The sequence below is a fragment of the Dermacentor silvarum genome, chromosome 9 (genome assembly GCF_013339745.2).
Source record: "Dermacentor silvarum isolate Dsil-2018 chromosome 9, BIME_Dsil_1.4, whole genome shotgun sequence".
Lineage (NCBI taxonomy): Eukaryota > Metazoa > Arthropoda > Arachnida > Ixodida > Ixodidae > Dermacentor > Dermacentor silvarum.
This window is the reverse complement of record NC_051162.1, coordinates 133,033,673-133,051,668: the sequence shown is the minus strand read 5'-3', so window position 1 is coordinate 133,051,668 and position 17,996 is coordinate 133,033,673. Positions and strand designations below refer to the sequence as shown.

The window sequence follows — 17,996 nt, the reverse complement described above, 5'->3', positions numbered from 1 at the left end:
TCACAGTGAACAATGTGAATACCGCGAAGGGTTTCTGTCGATGAAGATGCCTAGAAAGCCGTGAGATCTTGTATTTGAGCCCACCTATCGAAACTGGGCACCAGGCCTTTGACTTGCGCGTAAATGCCACTAATGCGCGAAATACTGTCGAAAGCGTGTACAAAATCCTTAGAGCAAAGGGGCACAGCACTAACAAGAAACATGCTAGACCGGTGAGTTGAGTCTGTCAGAAGACGACAGTGACATATGATAAAGCCAAAGACAAAATCTTGCGATCAACGGGCCGTACATAATTCGATAAACGATTCTGAAATTCTTCGACGACGTACTAATGTCGCGAGTAAAAAGAAAAACTACTGGCGTGCAGGCTCGAACACGTCTTTTAAGGGGAAAGTGGTCTATACGTGAACGCTCAGCGCAGTCAAAGAAAAGGAATTGCTGAATCCGCGCGAGCAATCCGTGCGAGACGAGGTGCATAAATAGGCGGCATGATCAAAGCTCCTTTTTCGAACGAACGCCCGTGATTTCAAAAGCCGGTGCAAAGGCGTGACTTCTTTGTGTGCGGCGTACTAAAAGGAGACAGATTCACACAAGCATTGCGCTGATTCGACGAAGATTTTTGATGAACGAAGATTGCTGCGGCTGCTCTGAACAGCTCCAGAAACATTCTTTTTTTGTGTGTGTCTTCAGATGAAGCACTTGTTTACCGGAAAACATTTGAAAGGAGACGGATGTGATGGGCAATTCTTCCTCTAAACCATCTCGTTCCTTTAGAGCAAAAATGCATGTTGACTACTGGCGAAAACGTTTATAACTTGTCTCAGAGATAAATATGTGGAGAACAACGCTTACTATAGCGGACGACAAGTCCCTGCTTGGTTATAGTTGAAGTGGCATAGAAACAAAGAATAAGCAGTTTGCTACGACAAAGCGCTGACTTTCACTTTTAGGCAGATGAGTCGAAAGTCTGCACTTTGTGTCGTGTTCTCTATGACATTTGCCATCATCTTAACGCGCTGTTTTATTAGTAGTGAAGAATAGTTGGCAAAAAAGTAAGAAGGTTTCAGGGAACACGTTCACCGCGATCCGATGGCATAAAAAGAAACCATCAGGGAAATAGACGCGCTTATATCAGGATGTGCTCACAGAATATGTAAAAGTCATATGACCTTTAAGTTCCTTTTTCAGGGTGTCACGCCGGGCTAGACAGATGCTAAGGAGCAATACGACAGGGAAATGCCGCGTTTGCGTTTTTCCAAGCTGTTGCCCGTTTCGCTAACCATAGCGCTACAAACGCAGCACAAGAAACCTATTTCAGTAGTCAAGCTCGTGACTTTTTCATAGCTTTCTTTTTGATGCGTCTACCATCAGCGTAAATTGAAACACGAAACAGGCCAGAACACCCGTTACATGTACTCACATGAAAATACGATGTCAGTAGAGATACCAGCAGTCACAGAGGTATTGTGTAATCAAGGAGAACAGGAGGCATACGTGAATATCTTGGCAAATATCTACAAGAATTCCACAGCTTCCTTGGTTCTCCACAAGAAAAGTAAAAAGTTAGCTATCAAGAAAGGGGTCAGGCAAGGAGACACAATCTCTCCAATGCTATTCACTGCATGCCTCGAAGAAGCATTCAAGCTCTTAGAATGGGAAATATTAGGAGTGAGGATCAACGGCGAAATATCTCAGCGACCTTCGATTTGCAGATGGCATTCGCCTATTCAGCAACAATGGGGACGAATTACGACGAATAATTGAGGACCTTAACCGAGAAAGTGTAAGAGTTGGGTTGAAGACTAATATGCAGAAGACAAAGACAATGTTCGATAGCCTGGCAGTGAAACAAGAATTCAGGATCACCAGTCAGCCTCTAGAATCTGTAAAAGAGTACGTTTATCTAGGTCAGTTACTCACAGGGGACCCTGATCATGAAAAGGACATTTACAGAAGAATAAAATTGGGTTGGAGTACATACGGCAGGCATTACCTAGTCCTGACTGGGAGCTTGCCACTGTCGTTGAAAAGAAAAGTGTACAATCATTGCATTCTACCGGTGCTAACATGTGGGGCAGAAACTAGGACGTTAACAAAGAAGCTCGAGAACAAGTTAAAGACCGCACAACGAGCAATGGAATGAAAAAAATTGTCGCAGTTTCACCCGAAAAGCGAAGCATCAATTGCGATAGCAAATTAGTAGAGAGCTATACCGAGTAAGGATAGTTGTTTTATCAGCTGTATAAACTTGGACATGCAGCAGAACCAGCAACGCGCAGAACTGTTGTCGACGCCATCGGCGTTTTGCCCGCGTTCGCGCCGAACGCGCGCAGCGTTGGTGACTGTTGCCGGTGTCTCTGGGGGCGTATCGGAGGTTTTCGACGAGATGATAAGTGGTTCTTGAGGGAAAGGGAAAGGTTGGCGCTATCTTCTGCAGCCCTTGAGGGAGCACGGCTCAGCGCCAAGTGCAGAAGATAGCGCCAACCTTTCCCTTTCCCTCAAGAACCACTTATCCTATATATATCCCTTGAGGGAGCACGGCTCAGCGCCAAATGAGATCAGAATGGGACACTCGTCGAGCAGCGTTGGAAATTACCCACCTTCTCGCCTCGCAACGTTTTTTTGCATAAATACGCATTTGGTGCCGCAGCTAAACGTCGCCTCCCTCCCTCCCGTCCCCCCACGGCCTTTCGCGCGACGGAAGGAGTCGCGTTTGCTTTCTATATATGGTGATTGTAAAGGAGGAAAGAGACGCTTAATTCTGCAGCCCTTCAGGGAGCACGGCGCTGAACGCGCGTTTGCTCTCCATCTGCCTAAGCATGATGAAGACAAAGTCGAGGTTATCCTCCGCAAAGTGATGAAGAGGGCCCTAAAACGCACACGATCTCCTCCCCACAAAATTTCTTCAAAGTCAAAAACTCAAAAATATGAAAAAGTGAACCTTTCCAAGAAGGACTTTTTGAAAGAGACTATTTTGGATCAGGCGGTTTCCGCTACCGTTCTATCTTCACCATAGGGTCTCTAAAAATCTTGCAGTGGAATTGTCGTTCAATTGTTTCTGCTACTACAGATCTATCGTATATTTCTTCTCAATTTTCTCCAGACATCATTATCTTACAAGAAACCTGGCTTTCAAATGGTCAAAAATATTCTCTAAAATATTATCGAATGTTTCGTTTGGATCGGCCTGCCAGAGGTGGTGGCGTTGCTTTCTTGGTTTCAAATAAATTTAGTCACAAAGCAACGATATCGTTTCAAAGAATGTCTACCGAATGTGAAATTTTAGCATTAGACATTTCACTCCCAGACTGCTCCCCTTTTACCTTAGTTAATTTATATTTCCCAGCAGGAGTGCAGGATACATTTTCTCTAGACACCGTATTAGCTTCCTGCAGAAAAGACATAGTATTCGCTGGTGACTTTAATTCACACCATGTATCTTGGGGTTTTAAAACTGATTCAGAAGGAAAACGCCTGTGGGAATGGACTCTTGATAATAATCTATCTTGTCTAAATTCAAAAGTTATTACGTTTCTTCGCGGACAGTCTCAATCGGCTATAGATCTCACTTTCTCCAGCTCATCTTTAGCTATATCATCGTGGAATACTATAGACTGTGCTACGAACAGCGACCACCTCCCAATTATTTTTCAAATTGATTTCCCTGTGATTTCTCTTAGAAGGAAAAATAACTCATTTATAAACTATAACAAACTTCAAAAAGACTTGAAGTCTACGATGCTTTCACGTACGGATATGCAAGAGGATATTAGGGCTCTGAGCCTCTGTGCAGTTTTAAAGCGTTCCGCGAAGAATGCAACAGTTAATTTAACCTGCAACACAGGTAAACCATTAAGTCCGTGGTGGAATTCAGATTGCGCGAGGGCCCACCGAAAACGAAAAGCTGCCTGGAAGCAACTTCTTTGTAATCAATGTCCAAAGAATTGGAGTGATTACCAATTTGTTGCTGCAACATTCAAGCGTACGATAGATAAAGCCAAAGAGGAGTATGATATGAATAAATACAATCATCTGTCTAAATCAAAAAACAAAAAAGCCCTTTTTAGGTTTTTACGCTCTCGAAAAATGATTCCAGTTCCAGCAAATATTGACTCTTCCGTGCTTTCGCCACGTGAATTATCCGAATTATTAGAAAATATTGGAAAAGGACTGAAAGATAGGTTCACTTCAATCATTCCACCGTACATAGTGAAACCGTTACCACTAGAGGAATTTAGGGAAGTCACAACACAAGAACTGGCGGATGTTGTTCGCTATCTGCCTTCTTCAGCGCCAGGACCAGATGGAGTTACCACAGCCGTGATAAAAATTCTGTATGAATTGTCCCCAGAAGAAATTTTGAATATGGTAAATTACTCTTTAAAAAATGCGTGGGTACCTTCAGAATGGAAACTTGCTAAGGTAATTCCGATACTTAAAAAACAGGGAGGTCGATATGATTTAGATAATATTAGACCAATTTCCCTAACATCAAACTTAGTTAAACTAATTGAACGAATTTTAAATTGTCGAATTACGACCTACATTTCTGAAAACTTAATACTTAGCCCCTGTCAAATTGGTTTTAGATCAGGGTGCTCGATTTGGTGTGCGCACGTAGATTTAGAGAGTCGCATAAAACTTGCTCGTCGCCGAAGAGAATATTCAGCATTAGTGACCCTGGATCTAGCAAAAGCTTATGATTCCGTGGAACATAGCATACTGATAAAGCAATTAGAGAATTACAGGTTTCCGAAATACATCACGGCGTGGTTGTCAGAATTTTTAAGGGAAAGAGAGTTCTACTGTTTTCAAAACGGATGTTCATCGTCTAGGTATAAGCAACAGAGGGGAGTACCACAAGGATCAGTATTATCTCCTGTTTTATTTAATATATTTTTAAGCTCCATCCCGCTGCTCCAGGACATTCATGTGTACGTTTATGCTGATGACATCGCTTTTTTTGCATCGAATGCTGATCTACATTCACTTTATCAAATGTTACAAAATTACTTATCTATGCTTGAAACTTGGATTGAAACCATACATATGTCTCTGAACGTTAGTAAAAGTGCACTCCTTCTCTTTCATTTAGATGTTCCCGTTCACATTTCACTGATGTATCGTCAAGAGTTCATTCCTCAGGTGGATTCTCTTAAATATCTGGGAATTACATATGATGGAACACTAAACTGGAAAAGCCACATTGATAACGTCGCGTTTAAGGCAACTCGGGCTGTAGGATGGTTGCGTAAAATCAGTAACCGACGATACGGGCTGCGAAGAAACACATTAATTATGATATATAAAATGTATGTCCGACCAATCATGGAATTTGGATGTGTCTTATTTTCTGGGTGTCCAGCTTATAAAATTAAACCTTTGGTACTATTAGAAAAGGAAGCTCTGCGTTTGTGCCTTGGACTCCCTAAGTTTGTTGCAAACAACGTTCTGTATATGGAAGCGCGACTACCATGTTTAATTAGTAGATTCCAAATCCTTACTGTCCAAACGTACCTAAAGTTTTACGGTTCTCCCCAAAGAAGATCAATGTATGTTTTCATTAATGAACCAAGTACGTTTTTTAATACTCATTGGTCGCGACTGCACACCCCTCAGATCGTATTCGTACAGGCACAGCTATCACCACTGAATGTACAAATTCAATGTATTCACCCAATAAGTCAATCCAAGAAAATCCTCCAAATTGAATTTGACGATATCTTCCCCTCGAATGCTAAACTAATGCCATTCCAATATTTAAATGACCAATTACAAGATTACCTCTCTCACCAGGAAACAAACAATATAATAGCCACGGACGCTTCAATGTTAAACGAAAAGGCTGGCGTAGGCATCTTTTCTCCTTCTCTTAGTTGGTCCTTTTCTATTCGCCTTCCGGATTACACGACTATTTTCATAGCAGAATTATTGGCGATTGTTTTAGCACTGCGCAAACTACCCCCGAATCAATTATCAGCTGTCGTAGTAACAGACTCTCGGTCGGTATGTGTGTCGCTTTCCTCGGCAACGAATTCAACTATCTTAAATGTGTTTCAAAATTTAATCCCTACAACGTTACAAAAAATTAATTTACTCTGGGTTCCTGGACACTGCGGTTTATACATAAACGAAATGGCAGATTTATTAGCCAGAACATCTTTAAATGGACCTGTGCTTCATATTTTACCGGATACAGCTTACGTCACTGCATCGAGATTCAGAACGTTTAGCCTACGAAATGACTTAATCAAATTATCGCTGATCCCATCTACAGACTTTCAGCATCTCGGTTTTGGCTGGAATAATCAGTGGTGTCCTTCTCGGCAGTTAGAAGTTACATTCTCCAAATTACGCTGTCGCATCCCGGAATTGAATTTCTATTTACACAGAGCTGGTCTGACGATGTCCCCTCTGTGCCAAAATTGTAAGGAAATTGAAACAATAGACCACTACTTTTTATCATGCCGACGTTATTCAAACCAGAGAACGAAATTACTCGAAGCTCCACTCTGCAAAATTGGATTAAGATTAAGTACACCAGTATTATTATCATTTGGGGCCTCCTCCCTCGGCTATTGTCACAGAGACGTTTGTTGCGCAGTCTTTCAATTTTTAACAGAAACAAGACGATTACCCTGTTAATTATAGTAACCTTATTCTACCTATCAGATCAGTATTCATTTCACTGAAATTTGTTTCTCCAAATTCGTTAGTAACATTGTATTTTTTCTGACCTTGATAATAACTATATTTTTCACCTTTCGGTTAGTCTGACTGCTCGTTGGCACAATACTCTAGGTATACAAAATTTTCTTTGTTTTTGTTTGTGCCTTCTTTACTTTGCGTATCTCATTGTCAAAAAGAATTTTTTTTTTTTAGCTACCTACTGCCGCCCGATTCTTGGCCTATCCCCCTCAGTGGGTGCGAGCCATGGTGAAGGATCATCATCATCATCATCATCAAGAGGGCCCTTGACCTCCCTGTCACCACTTCTAACGCGAGACTTCTCGCTTTGGGAGTGGTGAACACCTTTCAGGAGCTCAAGGAAGCCCACCTCATCAACCAATATACACGTCTAGCTCAAACAAAGTCGGGACGGCATTTGCTTGACCGGCTCCACTTGAAACATGAGTTTCATATTCAAGAGCGGGTCCGAGTGCCCGAGCTCTGGAGACGCGCCGTCAGAGTTCGACCCCTCCCCAGAAAAAATGGATAGGGAAGACCATAGTGGTCGTCGCCAGGCGAGAGCGGACGCCTTGCAACGCCACTATGGCAACAAACACGGAGTCTTCTACGTGGATGTGGCCGGTCCATGTCGTAGGGGGTGGTATACGGCAGTGGTCATACACGAGGAAAAGCAAGTAGATGGGCTCACTTTCAAAGCCCCGGGCTCAACGCAAGCTGAAGAAGTAGCTATCGCCCTAGCTGCCTCTGATACCCGATCTCAATATATCATAACCGACTCGCGTGGGGCTTGTCGAAATTATGAAGCTGGTTTGGTCACCCCGCTAGCGGAACGAATATTGCAGAACTATAGCAACAGGGGAATCAACCCTACCCCCCGTTGCCTAGTCTGGACTCCGGGCCACCAGGGCCTAATAGGGAATGAAGCCGCAAACACGGCGGCCCGAGCACTCATCCACCGGGCGTTCCACTTAGAACCTGAGTACCTGGAACCCGAAGGCGGCCATCTTCTTATTTTTAAAGACATCACGACCTATTACAAGGACAGGCACCGCCAATACCCAACTCCTGCAAAGGGGTTGGGCAAGGCTGATGAACGCATTTTGTTCCGACTTTTCACTAACACTTTATTGTGCCCGGCAATCTTAAAACATTTCGATTCTTCCTTCACTGGCAAGTGCCAATACTGTGGGGAGGTGGCTGACACCTACCACATGGTTTGGGCTTGCCAGCTCAACTCGGCTCTTCCCCCCAACCCTAATCCAACCCGAGAGGAGCGGGAGGCGGCCCTGCGTGGTGGCTCAGACCTTAAGTCCCAAAAGGCCTTGGCTCAGAGGGCTAAGCTGGCGGCTGGTACCCATGGGGTCCCGGAATAGGGAGTCCACCCACTGCGAAGCCCCCTAAGGGCTCCACCTCTCTCTTTTGTTTTATTGCGATAGCAATTATATGGACACTTCAACCGGATTTCTGCCGTCGGCGTCGCCGTCGCCGTCGCCGTCGCCGTCGCCGTGAGGTTCCGTATAGATAAAATCTTCACCGCGCGCCGTATGCCCGAGCGCAAGCGTGCTGGGACGCACGCTATCACGGAGAGCGAACGCACTCAATCCCCCACGCGCAAGCAACGAAGCGGGAAGCCAGCGCCGGAGGGAGCGGGGGGGGGGGGGGGGGGGGGGCACTTCTACTGTGCCAACAACCGCGCTCGTCGCTCGGCCGCACGGTCTCTTATCTCTCCGGCGCGCAAGCAAGGAAGCGGGAAGCCAGCGCCGGAGAAAGCGGGCGGGGGGGGGGGGGGGGGGGCGCACTTTTCTTCTGCCAACAACCGCGCTCGTCGCTCGCCGCACCGTCTCTTATCTCCACACGGCTCTGACCTTTATGAGCCGTGCATTCGCGGCTCAGTTCCTGTTGAAGCGATAGACCGCACGTACCTTCGCCCGCAGCGGCGTATGCTTGCTGCCAGCGTTTTCACAGTCGTTGTCTGCAGTCATTCAGTGTGATCTCTTCATGTTTGTTTGTGCGCGCTCACACCACGCTTGTTCATTCAGTTAGTAATAGTCGGGTCACATTTTCCAACGCACGCTACACATGTAATGCTGCCCGGATCGGCAGTGCAGCGCTACAGGTGTGTCCCTTCGCACGCGCGCTGCCCACGGGAAGCGCTTCTCATCAACACCACCGTTTCACACGCGCCTTCTCGTGGTCATCGAGTCTCTCTTCATGTCGGTCTACTTACGGCGCAGCACACCTGCTTACTTAATCAGCTCATGTTTACTGCAATTCATATTGTTACCAAAGCCGCTCACCTTACTTCGTATGACATTGCTGTGTTGCTATCGCATTCATTGCTTCGCCCTTAGGGCGAAACTGTGACATTTTTTTTAATAAAGGCTTTCAAGCAAGCAAGCTCCGACGTGCGTTCGCTCCCCGTGAAAGCGCGCGTCCCTCGCACCCTTTCACTCGCACATACAGCGTCCGGAGCACGGCGACGATTTCATCGCCGTTGACGTCATACGGAACCTCACGGCGACGGCGACGGTAGAAATCCGCTTTGGAGTGTCCATATAATTGCTATCGCAATAAAACGTTAGGCCTGACGTTAAAAACAGGAAGAGAGCGGTGTGGATCAAAGAGTAAACTGGGATAGTCTATATTCTAACACATTAAGAGGGGAAAATGTAGCTGGGCAGGCCATGTAATGCATAGGATGGATAACCAGTGGACCATTAGATTTACAGAATGGATACCAAGAGAAGGGAAGCGCAGTCGCGGATGGCAGAAAACTATAGGTGGGGTGATGTGGTTGGTAAATTTGCAGGCGCAAGTTGGAATCAGCTAGCGCAAGACGGGTAATAATAAAGATGAGGAGATCGCAGGGAGAGGCCTTCGTCCTGCAGTGGACATAAATATAGACTGATGATGATGATGATGATGATGATGATGATGATGATGATGATGATGATGATGATGATGATGATGATGATGATGATGTGTAATCGCTCCTAAGTCAGTTTCCAAGCTTCGAATAGTTCCAGGTGTATACGCTTCCGACTCAGAACTATAAATTATTGTCACAAAGGTAGGTGAGTCTGGAGACGGAACACTGCAATTGAGTATAGTTTGGGATTGTTCGCGTCGAAATGTATGCTGCAAGTACATTTCCTTGGCGAAACTCTTGTAATTATATGAATTCAGAACATTTTTATTCGGATTCATACAAACTTCACCGATTTGCTTTTCGCCACTTTGGTAATTCGAGAAGTTTAGGTACCGCGTCAGAAGTCCTGCACTGAAAAACGCCACAAAGATTATTGGAACATTATTCGCTGGCGCAGAAAGTCACACGAATGCTTTCACAGCCTCGCGAGGTCAGCTGGTAGAGTTCCCTACAATAATTATTAAATAGAATTTGAGCACTGAAATCGTTCAGTTATACAATTAAAACAATGAGTACAGTATACGTAGAATGTATCAAATAATGACAGCGCTTGTGCTTGCCTGCTCTTCTGTTTCTTTCCTCGACAAAATGTCGCGCTGTTAGACTTTGAATAGGAAATAGTGTTGCCCAACATTCCTGCTTGTGGCTTCAGTCGTTCTTGTGGCGCTATTTATCGTGCTTTATCTTTATAAATTTAAAGCAACTTCAAAGCTCCGCGATCCGCAACACCCCAACGGCCGCCGCTTCGCGTCGGCGCCCGGCACCACGGCTTCCGCCGCGGCACCGGGGTTCAACCAACCGTGCCGTCAAACAGAAAGAAAAAAAAACATGGTACGCGCGAGCGGCGCATGGCGGCGCCAGCGGTCGAGCACTGGGCTTGGCCGCAGATAGAAACACGCCTCCCGGGGGGCAGGTGTTTGGAGAGTGACGAGGGTGAGAGAGGAGGAAGTTGCACGCTGAGCAGTAGGCGGGTGGAGTTAAAGAGAGGGTAGCGATGACGTAACAGTGGAGAGATCGAGGGAGAGTGTGCGCCAAGCAGTAGTTGAGGCAGAGCTTAAGAGAGAGTGAAGTGATGAGGTAACCATGACGTGCAGGATTCTCCTGAGCTGAAGAGAGCGTGCGCTGGCGGCGGCGTAATAGGTTACCCGTAAAACGAGCAATCGCAGGGAATTGTGGGGCGCGCTGTCTGCTAGCAGCTTCCGGTTCGACGGACGGCGCGGCGGTATCGGCGGCCTGCCCGGCACACGTTTTTCTACGCGGTTTCAACTGTCAGAGGTGCGAAGCTTTCCGTCCGTTTTGTCGACCAGCAATGTCGTATCATTCATGCGGCTGATTTCTAGGTTTCAGTTCACTCTGGGCGCGACGATGACGAGCCAAGAAAGGCAAGAATACGCTTTTATTCATAAACGAACTCTGGTTTTCGTTTAGGCAGCCTTTTTTGTTTTTGTCAGGTTTAGCTCTGCGACATTTGCCGCTGCTTGGACGCACCGTCACTGACTGCTCTGCCTGTGGGTCAGTCAGTCAGATGAAAAAGCTATCTTTATCCGATAATTTATCAAGCGTACAGAAGCATTACTTAGAAAATCAGGTGCTGAGGCGATAGCTATAGTAACGTGGTAAATACTGCCCTGTGATCATCGCTGCAACCGATATCGTCAGTAACGGCGCAGCTAGCGCAATTAGAAAATGATGTGCTGAAAATGTTTGAAAACTGCGTGCTGTCAACGGCATTTCTTGGTCGAAACTTGAGGTTCATTTCAAGTGGTACGTAGTTAGAAGTTTTCGCTTTTTTGTCATCAAGATGGGGAAATGACCATATCGCCGACATATTACGGCTGCGCATCATCTCGCTCGGTGTTCAAACAACTAAGGTGGGCTAGTTGGTTACGAGTATTATATATGTATCTCGCTGTGTCCCGTTTAAATTTGTGCAGTAAAACCATGTTTCATAATACCTTTATATGTGCATGCGAGTACTGAAATAGTTATTGTTGCTTGAGTAAATGTTAGAGAAAGAAATATATTGGGGAATCATTCCGTGTCGGCCCTTACACAGCTCATCGCCGCCTGATAAGTGGCACTGTATACGTTCATTTTCTTTTTGTTCACGGGTGGTCTCTGCCTTGTTACAGTTTTGGAAGTGGCAGCCATGCCTCTGATGCTTGTGCACAGCTGACTCAACAAGGGATGCTGCAAGGCAGTAGTTACATGAGTTTTCCTTTAACGTTTGAATTTGAGCCGCCAACGGCTGAACAGACGACCATGGTTTTGCTAGGCGCCTGCAACCGGGTAATCTTCGAATGTGACAAAGCCGGACTGCAAGCGCATCAATAGGCTTCAACGGCGAAGCGGTGGCCGCGGCTGCGCTTCCTCGAACCGGAAACAGCCAGCAGATGGCGCATCCCAGAATCCCTCGCTCTTTTACGGGTCACCTATGCTGCCGTGAGCATGGCTAGGACGAAGGAGCAGCTTTCTCCCGAAGAAGAAGAGGCGCGGCGTCAACGGCGTCGTGATGCTACTCGGGAGCGGCTTCAACGACTGCGCGCAGATCCGGAATTCCGAACAAGGGCTGCTGAAGCAAAGCGACGGAGGAGGGTTCCAGAGTTTACAGAGAGAAAAGCTGCATCTCGACAATGCTACGAAGAAGCTCACCGTGAAGATAGACAAATCGATGTTAAAGCAAAGTTCAAGCTAAGAAAAAGCAAAATTTAAAGCTAAGTAAAAGCTAGTATAAGCCACCAGCTCCGCTGTTTCATCAGTCTTCGCGACGTTAAGTGAAGCTGGCAATTTTTTTTCTTTTTATTTCGAAAGTTCGCCCAACAGCATAAACTATTAAATATATAAATGTAGGCCAGTTTCGCCAGGTCACATAGAGTCAAAAATCCTAGTTCGGTGGTCTCGTGGGATGAAGGCCCACTCGTGGTCATCGAGTAAGATGTGTTCATGTTTGCTTGTGCGTGTGTGAGACCATGCTTGTTAATTTAGTTAGTAAGCGAATGTCTACAAGTTTATATGGCCGATAAAGCTGCTGCCCTTAGTTCGCATACATGCCTAATAATTTGCTATCGCAAACTATGCTCCGCCTTTCGGGCGAAACTGCTACTTTTTTTTTTTTTACATGCTGCACCCCGTTCATGCAAAGTCGTTCCGTGTGTGGTGCGAGAGCCCATGGCGGCGTAGCGATGGGCGGAAGGCAAGGCAGGGAGAGAGGGAAGAAGCAATGTAGGGATGAATAAGAGCTGTAAGTACCACAATTGCTGTATTTTCGATTCATGCTACTAGTGCATGTTACACACATGATCCATCCACCACGTATGCACCATTGGTGACGGTGGCAGGAGTGTTTGTGTTCCCGGCGCTCGTAACACGAATCGATAAGAAAGAAGAGCAGGATGTTGTAGGTCAACGAACCGACAAACGGAAGGCCGGACGGACAGACGCTCGGAAGCTAATCGCATTTGTACGACTTTTGACCACTGGCACTATAATACACCGATATGACTATTTCACTCGCCACTATAGGTGCAACAACACACATAAAAAAAAAGGCATACAGTGACGTATGTGGGGCAGGCGCAGCACTGACCTCTCCGGAGTCGCAGCGTCCCCAGCAGGACATGGCGGTGACGTCGTCCCAACAGCGGTTCCCCTTGGCGTCGGTGCGTGTTGCCCGGAAGGAGTATTCGCGCCGGTGGCACTCGAGCGTGGTCAGCGTGTCCACAGCGTCTCCGCCAGCACCGCCGACCGCCGAGGACAGCAGCTCGTCTACGTCGTCATGGCGCTTCGTAGAGGACGCCGAGGCAGCGCCCGCCACGAGCAGCCAGCACACGAACAAGGCCACTGCTGGCACCGGAAGCGACCCGCGGACGTTTCGCATAGTGGCTCGTGTCACGTCCGTTCCGCGCAGGTGGCGTTGCAGTTGACGGAGCTGCTGCGGTGACCAAGGATTGGGGAAAAGGAGGAGCGAAGTAAAAATTTTAGAACTACAGAAAGCTAAGCAAGTTGCTTGGCGTATTATCATTATCATCATCAGTTTTTTGTCCTCTAAAGGTCCCTTGCGGGGTATTACATGAGGGCGGAGCATGTACATGAGTAATCACAGTAGTTGTGAAAACAGCAACCACAAAAATATATAACAAATAAACGTGTCAGGGGCAAAAATGGTATGGGCGCTGAAGGCAAAGCGAACGTATACGTAAGGCATGGCAGAGGTGTGAGTAAAGTAATATTAGTTCTGATAATCGGCTAATAGTAACTGCTGAAATTATTGTGGATCGTGCTCAATTAACTACTGATTCTATATGCGCGGTATACGGAAATGCACAAGTGGCATTCTCTCTTTGGGGATACCTTCGCGAGCTTCCCCGTACTACCAGACAGCTGCATGCGGTTAAAAGGATGCTCCACATACGCCGCCTTATCGGGGCTAATCTTGTATACGCACACACCCGACGAAATGGACGAGAGGATGGTGACACCGCACCCTTAATGCGAAAGACAGGAGTTCTGCTCCCACTCAGTTGTTTTTATATTGTGCTGTGAATGGCAATGACCGTATGCCAGTATTGGCATTCTTTTTCACGCGTCGCTAACTGCAACAGAACAAGTCGCTTAATTTTTGCTAAATACTGCCCTAAAGTCGCTAAAATTGGCGTTAAGGCTATCGAGTGTACTTTAAATAATGTAGGCCTTTGGCCTGTAAGACTATAATATAATTAAGCTAATGTGGAGTAAATCAGCTACCGAAGCATTTTATCTTTGCGTAGTGTCGGTGAAGGTGAGGAATAAACATCAAGTTTACCGGCAGGGTGTGTAGTGCTTTATTTTTACTGAATAAATAGACGGTGTTCTGCGATGCCAAATCAGCGCTACAGGCGCTAAAATGCTTTTTAAAGAAGGACCATATTACCTGCTCGTGCTAGAAATCGCTGAACTTCATCACAGTGCCGAGCTAGGTGGCCACGTGATCAAATTTCAATGGGTGCCTACTCATTGTGGTGTCATTGGCAATGAACTCGCTGACAGTGATGCAAGATCGGCATTATCTTCCTCTGGTGAAGTACGGATTGCACACTCGCGACCTGACACCAACTCTGTGATCGAGGCACTCATGCAGGACCTTACGACGGCATGCAGAGCCCATGCTGACAACATCCACAGAAGCCTACATATGATCGACCCAGACGGCAAATTCTGTTTGCCCCCGAAATCCGAATGTTACGCAGAGCAAAGCGTCATTGCAACACAGGATTCGGCTGGGCGTTGCTTTCACCCGTCGCTACGCACACCTCATTGGCCAGTCGAACAGCCCTGATTGTGAACACTGCCAGACGCCTGAAACGCTGGAACACATATTGTGTGATTGCCCAGCATACATGATGGAGCGAAGGACGTTGGAAGGTTCCCTATAGCCAGCGTTGGCAGTCAACCACTGTCGGAGGACGCCATCCTCGGCCCATGGCCTGACACTGCAGCTTCAATGCGGGCAACTAAAGCGCTGTTCAAGTTTCTACAGGACAAGAAGCTAGACAAGCGGCAATAGTAGGGCCACCGTCTAATGTACATAAGCACTCACCGTTCCTCTTATCGCCATCATTCATCCCAGTACTTTCACTCTCTTTCCCTCTTCCCCAGTACAGAGTAGCAGACTAGAGCACACTAGCTCAGGTCGACCTCTCTGTCTGTCCTATCAATAAAATCTAATTTACAGATATAAAGGTTGTCCCAACTATCATGCACCAAGATGTTAAAATATGCAAATGCCACGTAGGCATTTGCAAATGCCACAGGAAAATGCCACATAACCAAGGTAATGTTGTTCACTGTCGCTTTGAGATACTCCGATCATTTCTTGCATTCCGCCTAATTACATAATTATTCTTAATTATTCAACTTCTCAAACGTTATAATTAGATGAAAAGTGTCAATGAGAAAATTGTAGAGCAACATGAAAAACTCCCGATACAGCGTCCTGTTGCTCATTGCGTGCTGCATGAAAGCGTTTTTCCGAGCGTGATCTTTAAGAAGCCCGCGAATACACGCAAAGTGCGTCGAGCGGCCAGTCGCGCGGCAATTTTACGTGCATTCGCGGGCTTCTTTCACGCTCGGACAAACGCTTTCATGCAGCACGTAATGAGCAACAGAACGCTGTATCGGGAGTTTTTACAGCCTCGCTGTAAAGGTTACAGTGACGCTTCACTTCGTGAGCGCGGGTTGCGCGCAAGCGTATGGACGCCGTCAACATATGCACAGCGAGCACCGCGGCGTCGAAGCCCAAAGGGAAAGGGTGCGAACTCTACTCCAGGCGCCTTGCTCCTCCGGCGCTCGCTTCCCTCGCGGCGACAAACATAATTTCGCCCATTTCACAGACGAGGCATCTACGCTTGCACGTAAAAAAATTCTGAGGTGGCAGCTCTCGCAACATACTACCAGCAAAGGTGACGCCAACACTTGCCCCAACTTCACCTCTGAAAGAGTGTCGCGCGCAGGCAGCTCATAACTTAAAGGCCTGTTTTGCGAATGTAAGTGCTAGCGTTAATAGAACATAAAATCACTTTGTTCCTGGCTAAAATATTGTATTTGGCTGAGTATGCTTTTCAACATCTCCCAAAAATATGTTCCATGACGTTCAGGTTTCCTCCTGAAACCAGTGACAATTATAGACATTAATTAGGATCTACACGGCGAAATTAGCTATCTTATAGGCAAGTATGCGAGTGGTTATTGCCTAGTATTTTTAAAGCGAAATCCTTAGGTGTCTATGTTGGCGGTGCCACTGACGGTCACCTTTACGTGATCTTGGCGAAACAGTGCCGTGAGGAAAAATCCGACGCCGCAAAGAGTAAAAACGCGTCTAAAAATGCTCGGATTGATGTCCCATTTCTCAGGGAGGTTTCTGTAATCAAAGTAAATTAGTGGCTTTGAAAATAATATTTGGTCAATTTCGGTTTGGGTGGGAATCAAACCCGGGCCTCCGCGGTGCGAGGTCGACGAGCACGTTTCCCTGAAGCTGCGGCTGATCCACAGTTGTGGCTTACTAAAGGTATGCCTAGTGCGTGCCTCATGGCACACGTCGCGTGGTGAGTGAGTGAGTGAGTGAGTGAGTGAGTGAGTGAGTGAGTGAGTGAGTGAGTGAGTGAGTGAGTGAGTGAGTGAGTGAGTGAGTGAGTGAGTGAGTGAGTGAGTGAGTGAGTGAGTGAGTGAGTGAGTGAGTGAGTGAGTGAGTGAGTGAGTGAGTGAGTGAGTGAGTGAGTGAGTGAGTGAGTGAGTGAGTGAGTGAGTGAGTGAGTGAGTGAGTGAGTGAGTGAGTGAGTGAGTGAGTACCACTTTATTAGGGTCCGGTGCAGACTTGGAGGTTGCCCCACGCCACCCGGCTACTCCCACGTGGAGACGGGCATGTCTAGCCTATACCGGCCCTGTCGCGGGCGCGCTAGACGAGCAGGATTTCGTCTTGAAGGTTTGTGCTGTGCACAAGCGCATCCCACTCGGTCTTGCTGTAAGTCGGGCCGAGCGACCCGCACTCCCAGAGCATATGTGCTAACGTAGCTATCTGCCGGCAAGCGGTGCAGGCGTTGTCACAGAGACGCCCTCGTGCCACGGCTCGCGTGTTCATCGTCGTCGTCTTCCACAGCTGGCTCCAGTGCCGCTGACCATGACAGCGTTCCCATACTGCCCCTCGCGCTCGTGCAGCTGCTCGCGCGTTCATCGTCGTCGTCTTCTTTCACAGCTGGCAGGCATTCGCCTTCACGTTTGTAAAACGTGTAACACTTTCTTACCTTATTTATTTATTTAAACTCAGATTAAACATTAAACTCTGATCAGTGATTCAATCACTCACTCAATTAGTCAACCGACCACGAATCATTTAGTATATCTATTCGTCAATCAATTAATCAGCGTGTTTGTAAGACAACTTATCCGTGAAACATTTATTTAGACAGTTTCCTCGTGAAAGAGGGGGCTTGAAAATTCATGTTCTACAACTTCCCTTTCGCAAAACGCGTGAACATATCTCTTCAAGTTCTCCCCCACGCGGTGACACGTGTTACAACATGATGGAAACGCCGCACTGTTTCGAAACGAATTGCCACCCAATACCGACTGACAGCGAGAGAAATAAATTTAAAATTGGTGACTAATTGGCCCCGGGCACTCTTTCTTTTGCGCGCGCAAAGCGAACTCAAGGGTAAAGGATACAAACGCGTGGGCAGCCCCATGTGTGTTCCCTTTTGTGCGTATGTTGACCCCGTGGAAACGAAATGACGAGCCTATGGCATAGATAGCCCTGGCAGCTGTTTCCTATAGATCACCAACAGATTGTGTTACAACGCAAGACGCTCGCCTCTTATATATGTAAGCGTGTGCACGTAAACATTGC

General features: G+C 46.8%; 1 protein-coding gene and 1 long non-coding RNA gene across 2 annotated transcripts in view; one reads left to right on the top strand and one right to left on the bottom strand.

The window, feature by feature from the left end:
- LOC119464392 (thyrostimulin beta-5 subunit-like) overlaps positions 1–13,544 on the bottom strand; it is a 52,265-nt gene extending 38,721 nt beyond the window's left edge. Inside the window, exon 1 of the mRNA XM_037725335.2 lies at positions 13,206–13,544. Coding sequence (XP_037581263.1) covers positions 13,206–13,496 — 291 coding nt within the window. The 5' untranslated portion in view covers positions 13,497–13,544. The remainder of the gene's footprint in view (positions 1–13,205) is intronic.
- LOC125940274 (uncharacterized) overlaps positions 1–17,996 on the top strand; it is a 108,610-nt gene that overhangs the window by 75,841 nt on the left and 14,773 nt on the right. The gene's annotated exons all lie outside the window — the stretch shown is intronic.